The sequence below is a fragment of the Xiphophorus couchianus genome, chromosome 20, assembly GCF_001444195.1.
Source record: "Xiphophorus couchianus chromosome 20, X_couchianus-1.0, whole genome shotgun sequence".
NCBI classification, from domain to species: Eukaryota; Metazoa; Chordata; class Actinopteri; order Cyprinodontiformes; family Poeciliidae; genus Xiphophorus; species Xiphophorus couchianus.
In genome coordinates, this window is record NC_040247.1 from 10,298,926 (window position 1) to 10,323,988 (window position 25,063).

Here is a 25,063-nt window from a genome sequence, read left to right on the forward strand (position 1 = left end):
AAACGACAAATACTTAAAAGTAGGTCTTGGTTCCTTCATTAGGGGTCAAAACATTTATATTTATATTATGATTACTTTACTAAGACCTTAATTTGCTATTATTGTGGGGATTTTTGCCAGAGCAAATGTCAGAGCTCAACTTCATTTGCTGTTTTAAGGGTTTCTGTGCCTTTTGATCCTTTAATCTCTGCAAAACGTGTTCTATATAAATACAGAGAAGGAAGTTGGAAATTTTACTGTCATCTGTTGGTTTTACTGATTAACCTTCCTCCAGCAACTATAAACTTTAAACAATCAGTACTGTTTTCTATACCCAGGGTTTCTCCTCTGTAAGTCATTTCAGATTGAATCAGTGGTTTTCTGCAGGAAACACAAATCAGTCCTGTCTTCATATGTTAATCTGACTTGAAAATATATTCAGTTCAACTCAAAAGGCAAGCAAAACGATAATGTGCTTATGGTGACTAAAAATAACATCATCTTGAGTTTATTGTTTTTGTTGTTTCCTGTGTTACTTTGCTCGTATCTTTTTATATGACTTGGTTCAAACTGTTTTTAGTTGTGTTTTTATTTGAGTGTGTGTGAAATGGAAACAGATGAGACTCTTTATCTGCCATGTGTGCAGATTGACACGCTGTGTATTTTTTTGAATTAGGATCCAGTTTGACGATTTTATCTGTCAGATTGGGAGTCAGACAGACACTCTGATCCTTTGCATCATTGCACTACCTCACCAGTCCTCCCCTTTACCTCCCCCTTTCATTTATACTTCTGAGCTTAGATTGGAAACATCTTGACAGGGGGCATAATTTAGGCGATGCAGAGAAATCACATTGCTGCGCTATGAATAATAGATTATACAGATTTATTGATGATGCTACAGGTAATAATAGGTTAAGTGGAGGCCTGTCAGAAGCTTTGAGTATTTATTTCTGTTTCCTTGTCTCTTTTTTTCCATCAGTTCGCTACCTACTGAGGAACAATGTGAGTCCAGATCTCTGTAACGAAGACGGTCTCACTGCTCTGCATCAGGTAAGATCAGCTGTGTCCATTTGTTCCACCATTTTTTTTCTCTTTTGAAACTGATTTTGGAGTCTCGATGAGTATGAAGAAACCACAATAAAACAAAGCATAGGCACAGATCTATATTTGTAGTTACTTAAAATGCTTTGGGGTGCTCCTCTTTAGCCCAAAAGAGCCCTAAATTCACAGTGTTTAAACTACAGTGGAATGGTTAAGGTTAAAGTATCCAGTCATATGTTAGTACAATCTAAATCTATCTGAAAACTGACCGAGATTGAAGTATTCTGTAATTAATTCTGTAAATTATTATTATACCATAAAATAGTAACAAAAAACACTGAAATTGCGGTTCTAATGGAAAACAAATTTAGTGAAGTTTAGAAAATTTCTATAAACCTGAACCTTGTGATGTTTTTCCTTTTTGTATCTCAGTAGTAAAAGAACCTTGAATTGTTCATGCTAAGGTCAAGTATGAACTTTTATTAAATCATTTTTTGCCACAGTGAATAGATATAAAGATGCATATTTTAAACTCTGTGTAGGAACAAACCACATTACCACCTTACTTGTCGTCTCAAGACGTTTTGTTGCTTTGAACATATAAATACAACACAAGTTTTCTGCGCAACAATTTTTAAGGCATTGCCATTCAAGTAAAATGGATGGTTTCATGTAGAAAGAAGTGTTCAGGGTTTCTGTTCCTGAAAAGTCATTTTTAATTCTGAGGAAATTAGTTCATTATTGGGAAAATTAGTTCATTTCAATGTAGGAAACTAATCAAGGACATCAGGCCTATTCTTTAGACTAATTAAAATCATTACTGGTATTACAATCAAAGCTTACGAATTAATGCTTCAGTTAGGAAACAAACATTTATGTTTCCATCTGAAAACTGAAAAATGGCACCTGTCTGGGAAAAGCTATTACCCAGCATCCGAGCCGATTCCTCAAAATGCAGCAGCTGGAAAAAACACTTTATTTCCTGTGAAGCTGCTGGATGTGCATGAAGATGCTTCTATTACAGGGGGAACCGTTCTGTTTGTTCCACTTAGGCTAAAATGTCAAATACCGGCGAGGCTTGAAGCATAGATCTAAATGCTAGATGGATTTAGCTTTATTTTTAATAGAGTGTCTGACTTTCACAGGAATGGTTCTTTATCTTTAAGATCTCTGAAGGAGAAATGTTGATTGCTTTCTATCCCTTCTCCATCCCTCTCTTCTCATTTGGTTCCATCCTTTTCTCTCTGCCTGAGCTAGCGCAGTCATATCTCTTTTCCCCTCTGGCTGTGCAAAGCCTAATATTCACACTCCAGCCGGGAGGCAGTGAAATGAACAGCGGAAGAGAAAATTGAAGTCCATCAGTCACCACTGGTGAGGCTGCTGTTTTAAACACGGCCAAGAGATCGGAATGACCTTTCAGCTTCCAATGTTCCTGATTATACGCTGTTTGGATGGGCTTGACTTCACGCTGGGTTCAAGATTTGACCCTTTTAGAGTGTAAATTTCACAGTAACTGCCACACATATATTGTCCAGAGAGCACCAAATGCAAAGGACACTTGGATTCATTTCCTAAAGTTTCAGTACATATCCATAAAGAAAACATTTCACAATCTGCTAGTCTGAACAGTTTTGGGTCCCCGGAACATGAGGAATAATGTGATCACAAAAGGTAACATAAATGAAGAAAGGTGCAGGATCTGTTTCTTTAGATGGTTTGTCATATCTATTCAGGCCTGCTCTCACCTCTTTGATATGAGGCATTAATAAAAAAAATGGCTTCCAGGGTCAGAGCATGTACCACAACACGCACACAATGTGCAATACAAGCAATCAGAAATAAAAACTCCTCAGCATTTTTTCCGCTGTGACCAAAGCTACATGAATGCCTCTCTAGTCAAAATAATGTGATGGATTATTTGTGTCATGGTTATTTTAAAGGCCACCAGCAAAGCAGGATTAATGCTGCTGGAAATCATCCACGACGCACATTCAAGACTAAACCCCACAATTATTATTCATGTCCTGGTTTATTGTTCCTTTTTTCCCACAACTCCATTTTTAAAAAGGGTTTATTGTGTGATTTGAGTTTAAAAAGGCAAAAACGGTTTGACATTTCAATGCTGCACAAAATTACCATGAAAAATAACAAAATGCAGTTTTCAAATGTTGATTTAATTTATAACAGAAGAAAAGAATTCAAATCAACCTGGCTCTTTGTGAAAGAGTAATAGACCATTAAACTTAATAGGCCAAAGATATTTGTTCTACGTTTTTATGTTTTGGCCCACATGGTATTTGCAGAATTATTTTAACTAATTACAGGTTTCATCCTTGCTGGAGTGTTTTGTGCATGAACTCTCTGTTTAGAGTCATGCCAAAGCTTCTCATGTCCAGACTTGAATAAATTGCTGATTTGCTTTAGTCTTTCAAAATATAACTGTCTGTGGGCTTATGACAAAGATATGGAACAAGTTAATTTAATGAACAAGTGAAACAGTTTGGTTATTCTAAACAGATAAGAAAACGGTCCAAATAAGTTGAGTTTAATGCAGTTCCGTTCAGTGCTGGATTCATTTGTGATATGTTCCACTTTTTAAATCAAAAGGAAAATCTGAGTAAACATGGAAATTTAATCCAGTAGCAGTTTTCTTTTGTCAGTTACTGCTCCTAAATTCACCTGCCTCATGGTGTCTTATATTTTAGCGACCCGGCTGTTATGCGGCTGTAATCTCTTGTATTTTGTTGCGTGTGTGTGTGTGACCCCTGTGTGGCTGTGTGTGCACGGTGACCCAGAACATCACTGTTGGAGCCATGTTTGAAAGCATTCATTTCTGCAATTTTAGTGCTGAAATACTTATGCAGACATGACAGACTCCACAGGCTCTAACGGATCATCCGCAGAGTTTAATCATGAAGTTTTCCCTCTGCGTTCCTGTGTGGTTTTGGTCTTTTCATCAGTAATTCTGCTCTGCATTATTTCAACGTTTGAGCAACCATAAGCTTTGCAGCATCATGTGCTTAAGTCTTGACTTACGACCCCTTTCATATACAACGGTAGAGCAAATTATTGTATGACTCTAATGAATAGGAAATTATGGGTTTCATATTTATTTTACAGTTGAAAATATGAAAAGTATAACATGCACTTTCATATTTAAGTACACAACTGTTATCTTGAAGGCCACCTGGAGTTTGACATATATACTTTAAAAGGGGATCAGAGTTTAGGCTGCTGAATAGCAATGCACTTCAGACTTTTCAGACTTTATTTTCTTTAAACATTTAAAATCTTCTACCCATATTCCATTTATTTTGCACTTTTGCAACACATTGTATTGGTGTGTAGCATAAAATCTCATAAAATAGGGCAAAGTTTATGTTCATATTTAAATTGTTCTCATAGAGTATGAATCACAAAAGACACCATAAATTTGTGCCTTCATTCTTCAGAGAGGCACTTTTTCTTCCAGACAGACGAATAACATTGCAGGGTTGGCTCAAATTGCCCTTGAGTTCAGGTGTTCCTCTGGTGTTTCAGCTGCTTGTCAATGTTCAATTTAACAATCTAGCCTTCTTATGTCTTCTCTGCCAGTAGCCGAACCTTAGATTCCCATCACTCTTAGTGATTTGCACTCGCTTGTTAAGCTTTGGTAAAATTTAAAGTCCATTTAAGCTCATTTCAGTCTGAGCTGTAAGCTTTCTCACCTGGCCCTGTGCCTCTTAAAGCATCACTATTTCAGCTTTAGTGCAGTCTTTGTTGCCTTCAGCCATCTCGGCTGTGGCCTCAAACCAATTTTAGTCATTTAAAACTCCAAGTGTCAGCCTTGTTTCCTCGTCAGCCTGCTCCTTGCAGTCCTCTCTACCCACAGATGACACCCGCCAAGATTGCTGCTGCTGTTTTCCAGCCACACTGGGATAATCTGAGCTTTTGTTTGGACCACACTTCCATCCCTTTGTCAGTACTTTACATGAATTGCAGATTATTTCTTTCCCTTTTTCTTGCAAGTTTGTAGATTGAAGTCCTTTTTTTCTTCTTGTAGAAAAACTAAGCAATAATCCTAGCATTTAGCAAGCAGGTGGCCTGGTTTTTACGGGGTTTTTTTTTTTCAAAAAGAGATTAACCTAGATTTTTATCTGGCAAGTGGGTTGCTAATTTCTAGGTTGTTTTTGATAACATCTTTCATGCAAAAGCCATAGGCTGGACTTTCAGGGTGTTGAAATCATTAGTTTTTTTTCTGCAGTTCTTGTTAAAAGTCTTGTTCTTCTCTTTTTGTGATGGTTTTCAGGTCGTATTATGTTTTAACATTGAGAATGTGTTGAGAATACTACAGGATCAGAGTATGATCATGTTTGCTTGTTATGAATTTATGAAATTGCCAGTTAGACAGCATCAGACAACCACACGAAAATACTGAAATAAGGAAATACGTGACTCATTCTCTTCTGCTTTGAACCTGGTTTTTCTTTCCGCTGTGAGCACAGGAAGCAGTCGACATATTTAAACCGCCAGTTCTGCTTCTGAACGTACACAGATGCGGTCTTCCTGCTCTTTTTTTTATTTTTATCATGCTGATCTCAGAATATTCAGTAAATAATGTCATTTAACTCTTGAGTAGAAGTCTCGATTTCCATAGCTGAGAAAAGTTGAGTGACAAAGCTCAGCATTTCAAAAAGACATGAAATTACAACATTTGCTGTAGAAGAATGATGAACTGTTTTTTTTTTTCAATTTTCCTGTTTTTTTACATGAACATAAAAAAAAAGCTAACAAGAAAAACCCTGCAGAGGAAACTGATTTCAAACACTTGTATTTATAATTTAGTTTTTTCGGTCTATAACCAGAGACCACAATGAGGGTAAGAATGTGGAGATCTTGCATGTAAAGTTTATGTTGAAATTTGCATTTTCAACACAGACTTCAAATGAAGCTGTGTCATGGTTCCTCTCAGACAGTTTAGCATCTGTCTAAACTGTCACATCAAAACAAGACTTTTCTTGTGATATGACTTTTTTGTAGTTTCATGGGTTAAAATAGAAACTCTTAAGTCGTTATTTACATCGACACCCGAGGAAATGTGTTGCTTAGAGGAAATATGTCAGTCGTGTGTCATGTCTCATTTCTCTCAGTCATTTCATTCCTTTGCTTGTGTTGAATGTATTTGCCACCCACCACATTTTGAAATAATAAATGTTTTGTGTGAGTAGCTTAGAATGAGCACAGCACCGTTTCTGCTGAGTGTTGTTTTAGGTGGACACAGTTTTATATGAGCATAGGACAGCAGAGGTCACAGGTGCAGCAAAAGAGGTGATTTTTTTTTTGTTTTAGAACAGAAGGAAATAGTCTGAGCCAAACATTCCTCTTGAATCTTTTACATCTGACTCATTATACAAGCTTGTTCTATGCATTCTCCCATTTGACATTCATGTGTCTATTTGTGTCTGCTTTTTAAAATATCTTTGTTCCTCTTTCGTGTTTTTTTATTTTCTACTGTGCTATCACTTCTCAGACATGACAAACCTCTGGAGATTGCACCACAGCTCATATTTTGTGTAAAAACCTTGTAGAAGGAAGCATCCACTCTCTGCACCAAAGACGTTTTATGATGAGCGTGTAAAATGCTGCTGCTATTCATTCTAGGGGCTGCAGAACAATTGAGGACCATTCACAGATATTAAATAGATTAATGATCTTATTAGTTTTAATGTCTGCTCCTTTCACCACCTGTCTTTAAGGGATAAAACAAACTATTGCACTTCTTTATCTTGATAAAATTCTGAATTTATTCTTTAGTTTACAGCCAGGGCGTAAATTCAAATTCAAGAATAGTTTATTAATCCAAAAGAGAAATTAAATGCTGTTGTAACTCATTAATATAGATATTGTCTATCTCTTAAAAATCTTCACATTAGAAAATTCAATGTATTTTGTTGTGACTTTATGTGACAGAACAATACAAATTAAACAATACATAGGGTTATTCTTTGCTGTTTTGTAGAGAAAATCTGAGATAGTCCTTTGTAGATCTACCTGCAACTCTCTAGAGATATGTCTGAGACACATGGGACAATCAGTCGGGTTGGCTGACGATGTTACGATGATGACGACAGAGACCTCTAGAAAGGTTTTTATTTTGAACCTTTGAGTGTTCATATCATGTCTGGCTCTGCCCTTCTCTGACACAGTAATCTCATCCTTCACTGCTGCTTTTTGCAGTCTCTTATTTTCTTGTTTTTCTATCTCAGTCTTTGCTCGGTGGCTTGACTGAGCCACACTCACATCAACTGGCTCCGATTTAGAAGAAAACAACAGTTTGTCTGACAGTTTTCATGGAAACATCTCCTCCCAGCCTCTCACTCCGCTTAACAAGGCTTCCTCCCCCTCCATGCCTTTGTCTGTTTCTCTGGATGGGTGTGAGTTCTGGGTGCTTTTCCAGTTTTGTCTGGGATCCAGGAAGCAGCCCACACAATGGCTGATGTGTAGGAATAGTGTCTCCAGCTTGGCTTAATGTGTTCTCAGTTTTCCACCCAGCAATATGCCACTAAAGGTCTTGTGAAGAAATACTGTCTGACTGTTGTTTTAGTCAGTCTTCGTCTGTGCCACACAGATGTGAAAGTTTTTCTCTAAAAAACATCAGATAAGCACAGCAGTTTTCACATCAAGTTAAGAGTGACTCAATAAAAAACAGCAGCTTCAAACATATTTTGTCCTTCCTGCTGTTCTTCAGTCTGTCAATATTGATATAAAATATCCAAGAGGGAATAATGTGATGATAGATGTTGAAAAATAATGTAACTTTCCATTACCCTAAATTTTATACTGACATCCTAAATCAGTTTTATGACAGGAATATTCATCCCTCGTTTTCCCCCCACACAGTGTTGTATAGACAACTATGAAGAGATGGTGAAGCTGCTGTTGGACCGTGGAGCAAACGTTAACGCTCAGGACAACGAACTCTGGACGCCGCTGCACGCTGCTGCGACCTGTGGCCACGCAGGACTTGTCAAAATACTCATCACACAGTGAGTCATGTAGAAACCTCAGTTTAATGGATGTGTCTTATGTCAGAGAAAAAAAAGCACGACTCTGCTGATGTCCAGAAATGTTTCCTCCAGATCCTTAAAGTTGGAATTTTATTGTTGTAGTTTAAATTAATTCTGTTGAAAAAGCTGAATAAGTGGAAATGCATTTAAGTTTGAACAGTTTACACAAACTCTCTGAAGACATGAAAACCCCAATCTGTGGTTGAGCTAGATATGGTTGCAAACGTAAATTGTCATACAGAAGTCAATGTAGTGCTTAAGGCCTTAACTAGTAATTAGAGAAACCAGCCAGAGATCGAAATGGGCCACTTTTCCATTGATTGGCTGTGACCATTGTTTGGCAGATCAATAGCTGAAAAAATATATTTTTCCAAATTCATTAAATGCATCAAAATAAAAAGTCCACAATTTTCAGTCCATAAACATAAACAAAATCATAAATTGTAATGAGCAGGGAAAAGTCTAATCACTGCATCTCAATCTTGTGAGTGATCAAGATGATCAGACATTAGAAAATTTTAAATGTTTGTATACAGCTAATAATTTTAAGAGTATATAAAGGAAAACAATTTGTTCAGTTAAAGGGTCTAAAAATAACTTTAATGTAGCTGGCACTTATGCATTTTTTTTACATGAGTAAAATGTTATCTACTCCAGATATTGAGTCTTTAATAACATGTAATATGGATATTACTTGAAATAAGTTAAAGCATCCACACCTTTAAACAAATATTATAAATGTTTAATAACTCCTATGGTTGAAAATGCCAGCATTCTTAAAGGGTTAAAGAAAATCTTTTCTTTAAATGCATTGAGCTCAGCTGTTTTCATGCATGAGTGCCAGATATTTTCTGCTGAATGTGCAAAGTAGTTTAACTGGGCTATCTCTGCAGTTGGAGGGCTTCTCCAGCACAGCCTTCAAAGGGTACATACTGGAGAAGCCCCTTAACCACCACTAAAATACAGGAAAGGCGCCTGAGTTGAGCTCAAATACTGCAGAAAATCACACAAAAACTTTGCTTTTGGAATCTATGTAAGGATGAGCTACAATAGCAACAAGGAACTAAAATGCACACGACAGAGCAGCACCAAAATAAGGAGGTACACGATGATGAATACTTACTAGATATAGTGATAAAATAGTTTAGGTAGCTTAGGGATTTACACATCCGGTTTCTGCTCAGAATGCACAGTTATTGCATCAGTTATAATTGCTTTGAAATAAAAAAAATGTTGTAATAAGAATCAATCATCTTCTGATTCTAGCAATAAACTCTTAATTATTAAAACTCACTAACCTCCAAAACTGATCGTAGGAATTGGATTATTATTAATTTTTTGTATTGTTTTAATGTACAGTAGCTGTAAATAATTGCAGCATATAGCATAATGTTTGGCAGTTGAGCTACATTACTGTTTGATAATAGGTAAGTTTTGTTTTAGATCAGATTTTGTGAAGCTTTTTTTTTTATCTTTACTTTTATTGTGTTTGCAATAAATTCAATAACAACATTTTGGGTTAGTGTTACCCATTACTAGTTTTATATCTTCAAGTGGAAGAGAAAATTCAAAAAGATTTTTAATCAGTTTGAAGCTGAACTTGAAGAACCAATAATTGCTGTAAGGGAAGGCCGGCATTCACAAGGCCCATGTAGAAAATATCAGCAAAATATCAGCACTGGTGCCTTTTTAAGCTGGTTTGTTTTTAGGTTTATATGCAGCTGTGGATAACAAAAAAGCAATTTTTTGAAGCCTGAATTCATTTCCCTTGACTGCTTTGTAGGAAAAAGGACAATTTTCTGTCTACAAAAATTACACTGGCTTCACTATGGAGCGACAAAATGGATGGTAATGTATGTAGCAGTGGAGGAAAATGCAATCCCACTTTAATAACGTGATGGAAAATAGGATATAAAAAAAGACCAAAACAAATAGAAAACGGCAGAAATATGTGATTTCTTTAAAAAAAAAACAAAGGATACATTTGACATATATAATGATGAGTTCTGTCCTGTCCTTGGACATGATGTCATAGAAGAACAGTCACTGATTGACTTGCCGTCCATCTTTATTATGAAAGTGCTTTTAATAATCCAGTAGTGCTGACACAAGCTCCTGTCTTCGTCAGCTAAATTAACCGTGAATGGTCGGGATAGTGTGACTCACATGTTGACATTTTTAATCAGGATTTAATGAGATGGCTTTTATTAGACTTTAATTACAGCTTAATGAAGATATAACATCAAGATATGCGCAGGCACAAAAGGCAACCTCAGAGAAATGAGAATAAACTAGTAACACCCACATTGTCTCTGTTTATGAAGACAGAAAGCTGTACTGAGCAAATATCTGTTTTATCATTTTATTTATATTATTGATGTTATTTAATATAATTTTTGTCATCAAATTACTTCTTTTCTTACTTTTTAGGTCAGTGTGATGATGAGCTTTCAGCATTTTTTAACTCACCTATGGAGAACATTTATCACAGCTGAAGCTTTCATTAATATATTAAACATTTTTTAGTGTTTAATCCACACAGTATCTTTTGCAAATGAATATTATATATTTCTCATTTCCTGCTAATTTCCTACAGTGGTGCAGATCTTCTGGCAGTCAACTCAGACGGAAACATGCCCTATGACCTGTGTGAGGACGACCCGACACTGGACATCATAGAGACGGCCATGGCCAACAGAGGTAGGGTGTGAAAATGAAAAAAGATGGAGAATCTGAAGCAGAGACTCAGTTTTGAGTCTAGCTAGAATTAATGGTTTGAATAGACTGCACAGGATTATGTCATCGACTAAAATACCACAATTTTAATGTTTAAGATGATCTTACTAATTATTTTTTTACCAGCAGTAATTCATCAACTAATCTTCTTATTGCTGAAGTAGTATTAAATACTGAAATTATGCCTTCTATTTCTTTGGCTTGTGTAATTTCTACTCTAAGCAGTTTTAAGTTAAAAGAAAATAGAAAGACAAGGAAAGAAAATGACATTAAATTATGAAAAAGATTTTAAAAATTAAATATGTTTGCTGTAAAGCCATTCCAACAGAAGGAAGGGATAAGCTTATAAATATTGGATAAAAAGTCTCTCAGACCTTCACTGCAGATTTTTAAGTAAGTATAGTTATTTATCTTTGGGGAATAGGTTTAAAAACCTAGATATTTTACTAAATAACTTAAACCTTAGTACTAAGCAACTTCAAGTCATTTCATAAGTGGAATAATATACAGTCTTGTTATCCCTGAAACAATGGCTGGAAACAAATGAACTAATATCGAGTAATTTGCATGAACAGAAACAGAGAGATACAAAGAATAAAAGGATAATAAAAAAATATAGGCATTAAATCAAAAAAGGATAAAAATAATTTGAAAACTCTAAAATGCTGGTAAATTATTGATGTCCTTTCACATTCACAGCATGTGAGTGGATCATGTTTGTAAATAAAGTGTCAAGTATCTCATTATGCAATGGATCAAATTTTATTGATGTAAAAATGTGAAAACATCTGCATGAAGATCAAATCCCCAAAACTGTCTTTTCATAGTGGCTCTATTTAAAGCACTCGCAACGTTCATGTATCAATGTGAGTTGATTCATTTTAATATCCCTTGTGTGTAATTACCATATGCCTCCAATAGTGTGCCATGAAGAAAGTGTGTGTGCTTGTGTTTATCACAGAACTATAATCTGAAGGGAGCTGTTAATCCCCAAAGCTGGACTCTGCAGAAAACACCCAGTAGGAGATGTTGAAATAACCTTTAATGGTTTTAAATAAGTTTAAACATCACTGATGCAAATATTTTTCTGTATCTTTCAGAAGACTTCAAAACAGTACTCAAATGGAAAATGTTTAGACTGTTGATGTTATCTCCAGCATCTCCCTTTTTTTAATTATATTTTGAAATTAAATTACTTCCTTTACTGTTATGAAAGAAAGGGGTTTTAAATAACCTTTTAACCTCTGGGTCTGACTATGAATTTTTTTATATATATTATATATATTTATTTATATATATACTGTATATATAATGTATATATATATATATATATATATACATTACAGACCAAAAGTTTGGACACACCTTTTAATTCAATGAGTTTCCTTTATTTTCATGACTATTGACATTGTAGATTCACACTGAAGGCATCAAAACTATGAATAACACATGTGGAAATATGCACTAAACAAAAAAGTGTAAAACAACTGAAAATACCCCTTATATTCTAGTTTCTTCAAAGTAACAACCGTTTGCTGTGATTACTGCTTTGCACACACTCTGCATTTTCTTGATGAGCTTCAAGAGGTAGTCACCTGAAATGGTTTTCACTTCATAGGTGTGCCCTGTCAGGTTAATAAGTGGGATTTCTTGCCTTATAAATAGTCATGAAAATAAAGAAAACGGATGCATTCATCATTTCTTGCAGCTTGAAGTAGTTTTTGCACTCCTGCTCTGTGCTCCACAGGTACAGATTGCAGAAAAAACCAGCAGCAGAGCTGAGACCACACTCGGCTTTTAAGAGTCTCGCTCAGATTTAGGACCGGCTCTCTGGGTAAACTCCTAATATATTCACACCTCGCGCGTTCTGTCTCTCTCGATGGGATGCAGATTAGGAGGCTGTATATTCATGCTGCGGCACAGTAAACAGCTGCAGCTGGCGCAGTTTGTCTGTGATATTAGTGAGAGAGAGCTCAAGGAGAGCAGTGCTGACAAAACAGACTGCAGATCAGCAAAAATGAAGGAGGGGGGCGTGTGATGTGTTTCAAATAAATATCTTGCTTTGGCGAGATACAGCTTTATTTGGCTTGGAGTAAAATCCACATAAGGGCTTGTCAATGTTTAGTTTGTTTTTCTTGGGTAAATAGTGACATTTACAGACTGTCATGTGTGACTACAGCTGGTAAAGGAAGAAAATCTTGTTGGCAGCAATTTTGCATTTAAGAAGACTAGATACATGTTCTTTGGCTGCTGAAATATAATCTGCTGCAAGAGCAGATTAGCATTTTGTAGATATATTAGCAATTTGGCTGAGTTTAGTAAGTTTAATGAGCAAAAATAAGCCCATTGGCTTGCTTGCTGGACTTGATCAGAACGAGGAGCATCTGCTGGAGGAACGGAGATTGCAGGAAGCTCCTGCCACCCACCAGGAAATAGTTGGCCTTTAAAGTCCATTAAACACAGAATTTTTTTTTCAATACTTGCAAATATGGAGTTTGTATAAACAGGATATGGCGTTGTGTCGTATTTACTGCAGAAACAGGGTGTGAGGGGAAAAGTGTTTCCTCTTCCAAAGAGGATCTCTGAAGGTCTTTGTCTTTCCCCACAAACTGACTTGAAGATATTTGGATATTTGACCTTTACAAGCATTGTTGTGACAGAGGAATCTTAGTGCTTGAAGGGTAATACATTCTGAGATTGTCTATCATGATTTCTTATTCTTCTGTTGCTGAATTACAGTTGAAACTAGATATTTACATAAACTACATCTAAAGACACATGACCTTTTTCTTACCAACATTAAATCAGATTAAGCATTTTTTGTTTTACCTTAGCTAGGATTATCAAAATTATATTAATTCCCACAATGCCAAAATGCCTGATGGTTAATAAATGAAGCAGGTTGTCAGAAATGCAGGAGCACCACAGGGGACTGTACTCTCATCATTCCTTTTCACTCTGTATATGTCAGACTTCCAGTACAAAAAAGATTCCTGTGATCTGTAGAAATACTCAGATGACTCTGCATTCATCAGGTCTGCCAGAAATTATCAAGAAGCTGAGTACAGAGAGTTGGTGGAGCGCTCTGTGGCATGGTGTGGGAACAATCATCTTATTTTCAATGTGAACAAAACAAAGGAAATGACTGTAGATTTCAGGAACATGAGTATGTCGAGCTCCGTTTCCACCATGGAAAGTTGTTGGAGGAGTATAAATACTTTGGTGTTCACTTGGAAAACGGACCGAAGTGGAAATGCAACAAGTTGTCTATTAGAGATAGAGCAGACTTTACTTCTTGGGTAAGCTTAGATCCTTCCATGTTTGCAGCAAGATGCTGCATGTCTTTTATAAGTCTGTTGTGGAGCTGCTATTATCTGTTAGAGCAACAGCAGTAGAACCAGGGACTTAAAAAGGCTCAGCAGTTTGGTAAAGAAGGCTGGTTCTGTTCTGGGGACGACTGAGAAACCTTTGGAGATGATGATGTAAAGAAAGAATATCCTTTATTAATGACTTTGGTGCAATATTTTAGATACTGCGTTTCTTTTCTGGAAATTTGTCCTATTCCTCCAGACAGAACTGGTATGAATGAGCTTTACTGAGTGTTTTGTTGCCATCCCTGCAGCAAAATGCTCACACATTATAATGTTCTTGGGTTGTAAGGCTCTCCCTCTTTTCTCCAAATGTGATGATGGTTATTATGGCTAAACACTTCAATTTTACTTTCATCAAGCCAGTGAACAAGTAGCCAAACTTTTAAGGTCCTTCTCCCTAGGTGCATTTTAATACTATAATCTGGCTTTCACACTGTACTTGCATAAAGGTATTGCAGCAATTAAGAAATTTAAATCAACTCAGACTCACACATAGTGATTAGAACTATAAGAAATATGGCAGGAATCACATCTCTTAAGCTGACTGCTAAAATCTGAATGGTAAAATGTTGGTTTGCTCTGGAAAGAGGTGAAAAGAACCATCTTAGTTGACACCTCAAAGTGATTAAAAGCTCAATGTTTCATGTGCTTCTACACTGAAATTTAAATAAAATCAATGAAGGCAACTAAGGACATAAACTTTGAGACTGAATGTCAGTTAGTGTACTGGGTAAAAAGCAAGCTACTTTGAACTTCTTTATACTGTATACTGCCTCAAGGGAGTGAGATTTTCATGTAATCCTCAAGCTTTTTAAAGGTTTTTCAGTTTTACTTTGAACCTCAGCTCCTTTTTTTGCTCATTTTTTTTGCTTACACCGGCTTCTTGTAGGTGATATACAGTCATACTAAAAAGAGATGTCATCTCTCTGTCAGTTCTGTGTAAATTATTTGATCTTCTCTAGATTTTGGATCTTATTAAAATTCAAACATAATTTAATAACAATTTAAAATTTTGTGGAAAAACCCCTGGATACATACAAAACAAGTAGAGTGTACTTTCTTTTTTACCATGGCTGCACATGTGTAGGTCTGTGGGAAGTTGTTTAGCTTGTCTGCATGCTTGTAAAGGATGCAAAGGTGCCCTTCAGCATCCAAGTAAATGAATCACTGGACTGCTTGGTGGTAAACATCACTGTGTGGAGGCAAGAGGGTGCGGGAGCATTATAAATCTTCTTCATATTCCCTCAGATAATTAAAGGTCAGAAAATCTCTGTTATAATAAGCTCTGTCTTGCAAACAAGAGCAGGGTTAATAGCTTTGGTTTTCTGTTAACCGTATAAATGGGGCACATGATGCCACCTTGTGTTGGCTGGATTCTGGTTTGGAGCCAGTGATGGAAGCACAAACAAACTGGGGGTCTGAAGAGGGTGAACACACTCGAAAATGAGCTTCTCGGTGTACAAAAGGATCAGTGGAGCTGCAGAATGCAGATAGCGGTACAGTAGGTGAGAAGAATGATTATTATACTGATCAAAGGGAGTCTAGCTCTGCTAATTGCTCTTGTAATGTTCTCTGCACAGCGGTGGGGAATAAGACTTCTATCTCCAGAGACACTGCAGGGACAGGCACACACACAGCCTGTCCCCAACACACAGAGCCCTTAATATGCAGCATCGACTGATCCGACTCTGCCTTGATCCTCCCCCTGTAGAGAAGAGATGATCTGCAATGAGTCGCAGTGATAATGAGGTGATCTCTACCTGTATGTGAAGAAGACATAGTCCAGTTGACAAGCCACAACACAAACAACTTGAGTGTTTTGATTCTTCCTTAATTAAATTGTATCTGGCCTTAACAAGTCACATTTTTCTATAAAGATGTGTCTCTTATGTTTGAGACACAATATGGGCTGACAATAGTTATTGGATCTCTTACGGGGTTTTCCACCAAAGTGCTTGACCACATAACTATCCACCCATCCACTGTCTATATCGTTTGTCCTTGCGTGGTTGCAGGTTGTGCCTATCTCCAACAGTTATTGGGCGAGAGGCATTCAGGATAGGTGACCAGTCCATTACAGGGCAACACAGAGCCACAACCATGCACACACATACTGATCCCTAAGTGTGTTAATTTAGAGAGATCAGTTGCTCTATTAGTCATGTTTGTGGAAGCCAGAGTACAAGGACAGAACCCATGCATGCACATGGAGAATATGCAAACTCTATGCAAAACAATCCCAGGCCAAGATGAAAACCCAGGACCTTCTGACTGCAAGGCAGCAGTGCTATCAGATCATATTTTTCAAGTGTTGTGAGTCTCAGCAGTAGTTTTTCACTCCTGACACTGGTGGCAGTGCATCCTTAATATTATGTTAAAGTTTTGGACTGCTTGCGCATATACATACAGTATATACATTATATTTAATATACTGTCACACTGTATTCTTATCTTACCATGTAAGGTTGCGTTACTTTTATACTTTTACTAAGCTCAAAGATATGGATCACATTCAGTCAAATCAAATCTATGTAATGTGTGCAAGATTTAAAGTTGGCGGTCATTTTGCATAGTCCACTTTTATCTCAGTGAAGGATTTAACATTTACATTGTGCTACAGCACAAGCATAGAGAGAGTTATTTATTGTCTGACACCTTTTATTTTTTTGTCAAAATGTATTGATTGCCTCACCATCTGGTGTATAAGAACCCTGCTGAATTAATTAGAAACGGTCGGAAAGCTGACAGTTGGAGACAGTTAAAGCACTCAGCATGATGAGGTGAGCGAATCTTCATCAGTGCCAAGAGAGTATTGGTATATCGTTATATAAGTTTAGGTGATTCCACTGTGATATTTGTGCATCATTTAGGTAAACTGCAAAGAAGTGTGAAGTATATATTGTATCTTTAACAAGATAATTAACCAAAATATTGTAATTTTGCAATAAAAAGCCTAGTTGTATATAACTGTAGTCGGATTTAGAGTGTAGAGTTTTTGTTTATTGTTTACTGTAGATGTAGTGAAATCTATTAGACCAAAATCAAAGGCAAAATACAAATATTTGCTCCCATCACAAAGTTGTATTTACAACAATCTCATTCCACGAGGAGCAAAAAAACTGATTTTTTTATAAGCCGCTGTGTTTTCATTATTCGTCCTTGAATTAGAAATAGTTTCCTCTTTTATTACATGAGTGAAAAGATTTCTCTTATCTTCAAGCTGTTGCTCATAAAGGCCAAATCCCTCAACAGGTATGCATAATTTGGGATATTACTAAAGAGAAAGACTTCAATTCAAGTACAAGTGAAAACATAAAAGAAGAAAAATGTGAGGGAACATGAAACCAACAAAAAGCACTGATTTATATGCTTCTCTCGTAGAGACTCTGATTGTAAATTCAGTCAAGCTTTCATCACAATCACTCACTGAGTCTTATGTGGATTCCTGCTGCAGCCAAGAGTGTGAAATAAACTAGAGGTTTATCTTTAAATACCTTCGGTAGGAAGGTGGATCCTCAGATGAGTGGATGGGCTTCTGCAAGTCCGTGTCATGGGAAAGGTCATAGAGCTGAGACCCTGACAGTAAACTATGCATGGTCAGGTGACACCTGTTGGCTTCTGCTTTTTATTTCTGGAGCAAATGCCACTTTTATAGGTTTGTTCTCCATACACCTCCATAAAGAACTTTTTTTTTTTTTAGCTTTTTTTCATATTATCCTCTCTTTGTAAACAGTTTACTCATTTATTCCATTCAAATATTAAAGACAAGTGAAATTTGATATTTCTTTTTCTTAGAGCTGTTGTATCATCCCTGCAGCACATTAAAAAGTAGAGCGTGTTGCTGTCTCTTTATATCAGTTTCATTTAGTCTGGAGCAATTTAAAAACATGTTACTGCCAATTATAGATGCTGTGCTTGGAGGGTAACGTTTTCCTGGTCTTTATTAAGCATGCTTCTGTTTGCAATTTGCACAGGCATCACTCAGGAGATGATCAATGAGACACGGGCTTCCACAGAGAGGAAGCTGATGGGAGACATCCAGGAGATGATGAGAGTAGGAGATGAGGTCAACCAACAGGACTCTCAGGGAGCCACGCTGGTAAGAAGTTGCTCACAGGCATAACTAGTTGGCAGTGAGGGTTTGTCTTACTTTAGGATAATTTGAAATAGATCTTTCCATGTTAAAATGTAAATCAGTGAAAAAAAAAAAGTTAAGTAAATATTTACTGTAAAAAACTAATGATGAGAGTACTGAAACCTATGTATTCAGTGCAACTCTTCAGCAAACTACTCCTCAGTACTACTAATAACAAGGTATTACAAACCTCATACATGAAGAGTATGCAAAACCTGGTTCTAGTGCTGTGAGGTGCAGCTCTGGATTTATTAGTTTACCAGTATTCTCACCCACACCACTGAGATATGAAACATGACCTAAAGAACAAGATCTTAGAAGCAAACATTCCTCCATTGAGGGCCTGGGATCAGCCTTCAAGAAAACCTCAAAAGGTTGGTGCAGAGACACGGCTTCCTCATATCAACGTTGTTGAAGAATCTGATCAGGATGCGTTTAGGACACACTCCTATGGCGGTATGGTTATCTAGAGACTGGACTTGATTTTGCTACATCCATTACCTAATTATTTAATTTTGATTAATTACATAGATTATAACACGTTACATATTTTAACACAATTAATAACAGCATTTTTACATGCAAAAGTTCCAGCTGCAACCTAAGAATCCCCACATTTTTGGTACACCCATAAATCTGATGCACAAGTGACATCTGCAAACAGCAAATTTCAATTAAAATGGGATTAATTGCAATTAATCCCATTTTAAGCTGTTGTCGTGAATAAAAACTTCTATCAAGTTCCTCTGCTAATTGAAAACTATGCAGTAACAAAGTACACCAATACTTCTGCTTTCATCAAACGCAGGAGGGTTAGTAGCAGCTGGTTCCCATCTATCACTTATATTGAACCACAGTCATCAATGCAATATCAATATGTTCAATGTTTCAATTGAAAAGTGCTACTTAGATGTAATACTTTAAAAGTATTTAAAGTATAAAGTAAAGGCTTGCACAGTTTGTATGTTGACATGTAAGATAACTTTTACTCCCTCTGGTGCTTACATTCGATTGGTTCTGAACAAATTTGTGTTGATGGAAAAGAAGAGTGAGATGGGATAATAGTAACTGATATCATCATCTCAATATTCATCAATATTTTCCATAAATATGTTTCCTAATATTGTGCAGCTACACTTCTGTTGAAGCAGACATTTTGTCCTAAGCTTTTGTTCAGACTATTTTTTTCCTTTACATTTACTTTGTACTTTAATGCTTTTGCTGTTAGATCAGTTAATTTGTGTGAAACCAAATATGCTGTTACATATCCTAGTTCCCTAACACTGATAGTCCAATAAGGAAACAAACTAACTGGAAAAAGACTGTCTGAAGTACAACCAAAACAGATCTGGAAATCTGTCGTTTTGAAGAAAATGTGAGTCATTTGGTTGCGGACGCAAACTGAGCTCTCCACACTGGACTTCAACAGAGAGACGATTAAAGAAATATGTATAAATATTCAGTGAATTTCTTCATTACGCCTTAACCTTTTCAAGATTATATTCTCAACAGCATCGTCTCAGGAGGCTGTAAAACCTTCCGAGCTAATCAGGCATTAGAGGCTCATTAAAACCTTCTTAAGGCGAATCAGCTGAGATTTAAAATCCTCTACACATACGCTGATTATCTAGTGGTGAACATCAGCAATGTAAAGAAGCCTGACGCAATAATTGGTGCATTAACACTAGGATGGTACGGTTTTCGAGTGTTAAAAAGCTATGCATGTCAATAATCAATGTAAGACCATTTCAATACAGCATAAAACAAATTAATGTTAATGTATTATAAAACTAGCCATTTTTGCACACATTCTTGTTATGTGGATTAACAACTTACAGACTCTTTGGAACAGAGTTTGACAGTACTTGTTCAGCTAGCTCAGCCATTTATAGAAGGGGTGCACTTGCAGAAAGACTGAGAAAGCTTTATTCACTCATTAAATCAGTTTTTCAGTATTCAGAGGTGCACTGAATTAACTACTTCCCCAACATAGCAGATCAGTGCAGTTAAGCACTGAAAAGGGCGTGCAAAGAATCATCTACATTTAATTTCCTAAGAGGGATGTAATGTCAGGGACCTAAATAAAGTCTTCATTACGTATCAGGGATTTAGCTACAATGTGGAAACATGGTGACTGATCACTGGGTGGAAATAGCAAAGTAAGGTAGTATCCCAAAATAACCTTGTTAAGCTTTTTATACTTACTACAGATTATCTATTGGACTTCCTCATCCCTTTACCTCGCATCCTGTTAATCTTTTTTGAGCATGATGAAGCAAAATGGAACATACCTTATTAAAATCACTGGCAGGAAAGACGGGGAAAAAATGGGAACTGGTTACGATGGTATGTAACTGTAATATTTTGCTTTTCAGTGATATGCATTTTGTGTTGATTTTATTTAAGCAGTAGTGATGTTCATGTCTTGTGGTCTGACTTGGCTAAAACAAGGATGAACTTCCACAAAGACATGGATGTTCCAGTGTGGTGCAGAGGACTGACTGGTCCACCCAGAGTCCTAATCTCAACTTAACAGAGGACCTTTTGGATGAATTAGAGCAGAGACTGCAAGCCATACCTTCTCATCCAACATCAGTGTCTGACTTCACAAATGCTCAGAAAATTGTCCAAAAATGTATATTCCTATATAGACACTAAAAACCTTTTGAAAAGCTAAGCTAGAATAGCTGCAAAGGAACATTTGGTGGCAACCTGGGGGTGACATTTCTGTTTTGTATGGAGTCCACCATATGAGCAGTATAAATCTGAATCTTGTTTTCTTTGGACAGAAAACTACTGTGTTTTACAATCCAAAGGATGCTGGAAAAAGCTTGCACTTGTAAGATCTTTTGATACTAATTAGAGCACTTTCATATCTACCCATGCCAGCATAACAAACATGTTATCTTGTTTATTATTAGATTTGAGGCAATTCCACAGTCTTGGCAACTCCTTAAACAGCTTGAGATATTTGTCTTGCAGGTCAAAAGGGACCCATTACCATATTTACCTGTAGAAAAAATACGCTAAACTATCTTTTTCCAACTTTAAATTTGATGACTTTTCCTAAATTGACCCTGTCATTAGAAAAAGTGATTCTTTGTTTTTGTTTATATTTCCATGTGGGCTGTACAACACTAGGGTACAAGGATTGTCTTATGGGTCATTTCTGACCCACGAATTATAAAAGCATTTAAACACCAGAAAAAGAGTTCAAAGGCCACACACAAACTTTCTTTAATACATATACACACACGCACACACCTGCACCCCACCCACACACATGCACACACCCCCATATACACATATCAAAGAAACTGGATTGATGTACAAATTTAACTTGCATTTGACCTGTACCTGCCCTCTCAACCTGCAGCTAACCCCTCACATCAAGCTCCCAAACACAACAGTAAACAATCTCAGATATAATAATAAAAACAAATTAGGTATAGAGAATTTGAAGGTATGCTGAATCTGAGTACTCCTAGTTGGTTCCTTGCTGACTCCATGAGTAGACGTTTCACTGCCCAACAGGTGCTACGTTGTATATTTGCACATACTGTCCTACATGGGACCTTGAGCATAAGAAGTTGAACAAATTCTTGTGCTGAAGATGTTCAACGTAGGAGCATCTTCATATGGTGAAGAACATCTTCATGCTATGAAGATTTTCTTGAATATTTTGTGTTCAATGTGGGAACTTATGTTCAACATAGGGTAGGAAGGATAGGATGATCTTCATCTTATGTTGAAGATGTTCAACATAAGAACATCTTATAAGTTCAACACCTTATGTTGAACAGAAGATGTTCATCTTGTATTGAGAATGCTCAGCATAAGAACACCTTCATGAGATGAACATCATCTCATGAAGATTTTCTGTACCTGCACTCTCGATCTGCAACTAACAGATGTTCAATACCTTATGTTGTGCAGAAGATGTTGATCTTGTGTTGAAAATCTCATATAACTATGAGACACAACATAAGAGCTGATGTTAAATTGTTCACAAAATCAAGCTACAATTTTTTTGTTGTGTTACAAGAGGTATTTTTATAATTCAATTCCTAAAAAAATATAAAGGAACGAACCATTGACAAAAAAGTTCCAAATTGTTGATTTTTTGTTCCCTTCCAATATAAATAATTCAGAAGTAATTACTTCACATTTATATAATTACAATAATGAAACCTTTACTATGTAGAAGAAAACTGCTGCAACACTTGGCTTGTGGTAAAAAAAAAAAAAAAAGAGTGCAATACTGTTTATTGTCTTTTTGTATTGTATAACAAAAATAAATGATAAAAAAGGAATTACCGGTAAATTGAGTTGAATTGATAAATAACAGATTGTTTCATCATCCAAGATAGATTTTGGATTTAAAATTCAATTAATTAGCTTTATTTTGGGGCTTTTGTTAGGGCGGCTCATTTTTGACCAGTAGGACAAGAGGAGTAAACAGAATGTTAGGATCGCATGAGGGTGAAAGACTTTTCAGTTCTCCTTGTGGAGCCACAAAGACTTTATTAAATTATTTTACGTAACTATTAATGATCATTGAGACCTGCTAACTGGCTTTCATGTGCAGAATCACTCTGCACTCATTAAATTTGTGAATAAATGATGCTAAGTGTAAAATAGAGAATCATGAATGTACTTCCACTTCTATAAATAATTTTCTGACTACGAATCGAAATTACAGGGTTAGATCACTACTTTACAAACATGAATCAAGGTTACCTTTAATTTTTGGGTGAAAAAATTGCTGCTATACACCCAGCAGAAATTATGAATTGTGGATATTCTGCAAGTTTTTACTTTTTTATGCAAGAAGTAAAATTAAGCAGGAGAAAAGAAAATTGCAAAGACTTAGATTTTTCAAAGCATATTTTAAAATAATAACTTCTTTTTTCCTCTAAAAGCATAATTTAGATCAGTTATTTATGACAAGTTAGTTCACAATAAAGATCATCTGAAAGCACTTTAAAAGACAAGTTCAACTCAAATCAATCCAAATAACTGCAGAACAAATGAGTCATTTAATCAGATCACATTACATTTTATGCAATAAATCCAAATTTCATTGTATTATAATCAAATTTAGTTGCCCTTTAATTGTAAAGCAAACCAAAGGAAGCCCAGCTAATTTCTTTGAGCATTTCACTTTGTAATCCATCAACCTGAACAAGCATGTGGTGACAGTGGAGAGGAACCACCTCCTTTAAACAGGAAGAATCCTAGTGAATGAGATGAGAATAATGACTACCACGCATAACCAAAGCTAATCTGCTCCTCTCTTGTGAGCCTGAAATCTCTGTTTCCTGTATAGTTCATAACAGACCGCCTGTGTTTTTTCATTCTGATTATAATAAACTCTCTATAAACCTCCTTCTTGAAACAGAAGGTCTCAGTCACTCGCTGCATCAGCCAATAATCCTAAAAGCAGACAGAGATCAGCTCTCCATGAACTGGATGACCCCAAAACATTCCTCACATGCTTCTGTTTGCCCTTTTCAACTACATGGTATTTCTCAATTTGACCCTTTGGGTTTTTTTTTTCCTTTTCCTGGTACCAGGTGCTGTTTTTGGTTTTTAGGATAACTTCAGTCCAGGTTTGAAATGAGCTAAGCCTGAGTTGATACTCGGAAAAAAATACAATAAAAAGTCCAAAGAACTTGCTTTTAAATTTTCCATTTTACATGCACGTTGGCATGGAGTGACTAAATTACATTGTGTGTTCTTGATATTGTGTCTTGTTACAGGTTCAGTATATCCATGTACAGAGATTGCAAATCCAAAAGCATGATCTATAAGGTAAAATGAGACGTTTCCCCTCTGGTGTATAGAAAAGGGCTCTAAAGTGCAGCTGTATTTATCCTTTGAAGGTGTCAAGTACTTTTATCCGCAAGTCTGTATGTCAGAGTTATAACATTTATACACACACAAAAACAAACCAATAGAGATTTTATGTCTCTGTCAGCTTTACATGTTGTTTCCATAGTACCAGCTGATCCTGCATAGGTGAGGCCACCTGCAGGGGACAACAGAGTCAAACTCTAAATAGAAAAAGAAAAAAAATGTTTTAATTGTATTATCTTAAATAAACAAAATTCAGTTCCCTTAAAAACCCAAACTGTTTAGTTTAATATTCTTCCATGTTTTTTTGGTATTATGAAATGAATAAACAGATTTGTGTTAGCCGCTTGGCGCATCAAAGAAAATATGCATGTTATTTGTATTAAAAGCACTGGAAACCTTCTGAAGGTTATATGCCAACTTCCTATTGTTCTCTTCTTTATAGCCATGACTTTCAACCCTTTGATTTTTGAACAAGTTTTACATGTTCATGTGAATAAACTTTGGATATTAACTGAAGCAAACAACAGACTTACTGTATCTATTTTCAGCTGAAATGTAATCTTCACATAGTTTCTGAACATTTTTGCACGCCTATGAAATGTTTTTTAATGTCTGATGAGAAGAGTTTTGAATTCAATGGCCTGACTTAAAACTCTGTTCTGCTCTTTTTGTGATCCCTGATAGCAACCAGCAAAACAGGAAACATAACAACCACAGATATGCTCGTAACAATAACTGATTTAATTTTTGTTGCTTTACTCAACACTGATTGTAGAGCCTTTTGATATATTTTTTAGATTGAAAATGGACCACCCAAATTTACAAACCAGTAATTTTTGTACTTTGTTGCAAAGATTAGTTTGCAAAAATCTTTGTGCATGGAATCTTAAGCC

The 25,063-nt window shown here is 36.1% G+C and overlaps 1 protein-coding gene across 2 annotated transcripts in view; it reads left to right on the plus strand.

Annotated features, from left to right (window-relative positions):
* ppp1r16b (protein phosphatase 1, regulatory subunit 16B) overlaps positions 1 to 25,063 on the plus strand; it is an 88,279-nt gene that overhangs the window by 59,329 nt on the left and 3,887 nt on the right. For both annotated transcript variants that reach the window (XM_028003809.1, XM_028003810.1), the window contains exons 3-6: positions 962 to 1,032; positions 7,903 to 8,048; positions 10,666 to 10,769; positions 18,151 to 18,275. In XM_028003809.1, coding sequence (XP_027859610.1) covers positions 962 to 1,032; positions 7,903 to 8,048; positions 10,666 to 10,769; positions 18,151 to 18,275 — 446 coding nt within the window. The remainder of the gene's footprint in view (positions 1 to 961; positions 1,033 to 7,902; positions 8,049 to 10,665; positions 10,770 to 18,150; positions 18,276 to 25,063) is intronic.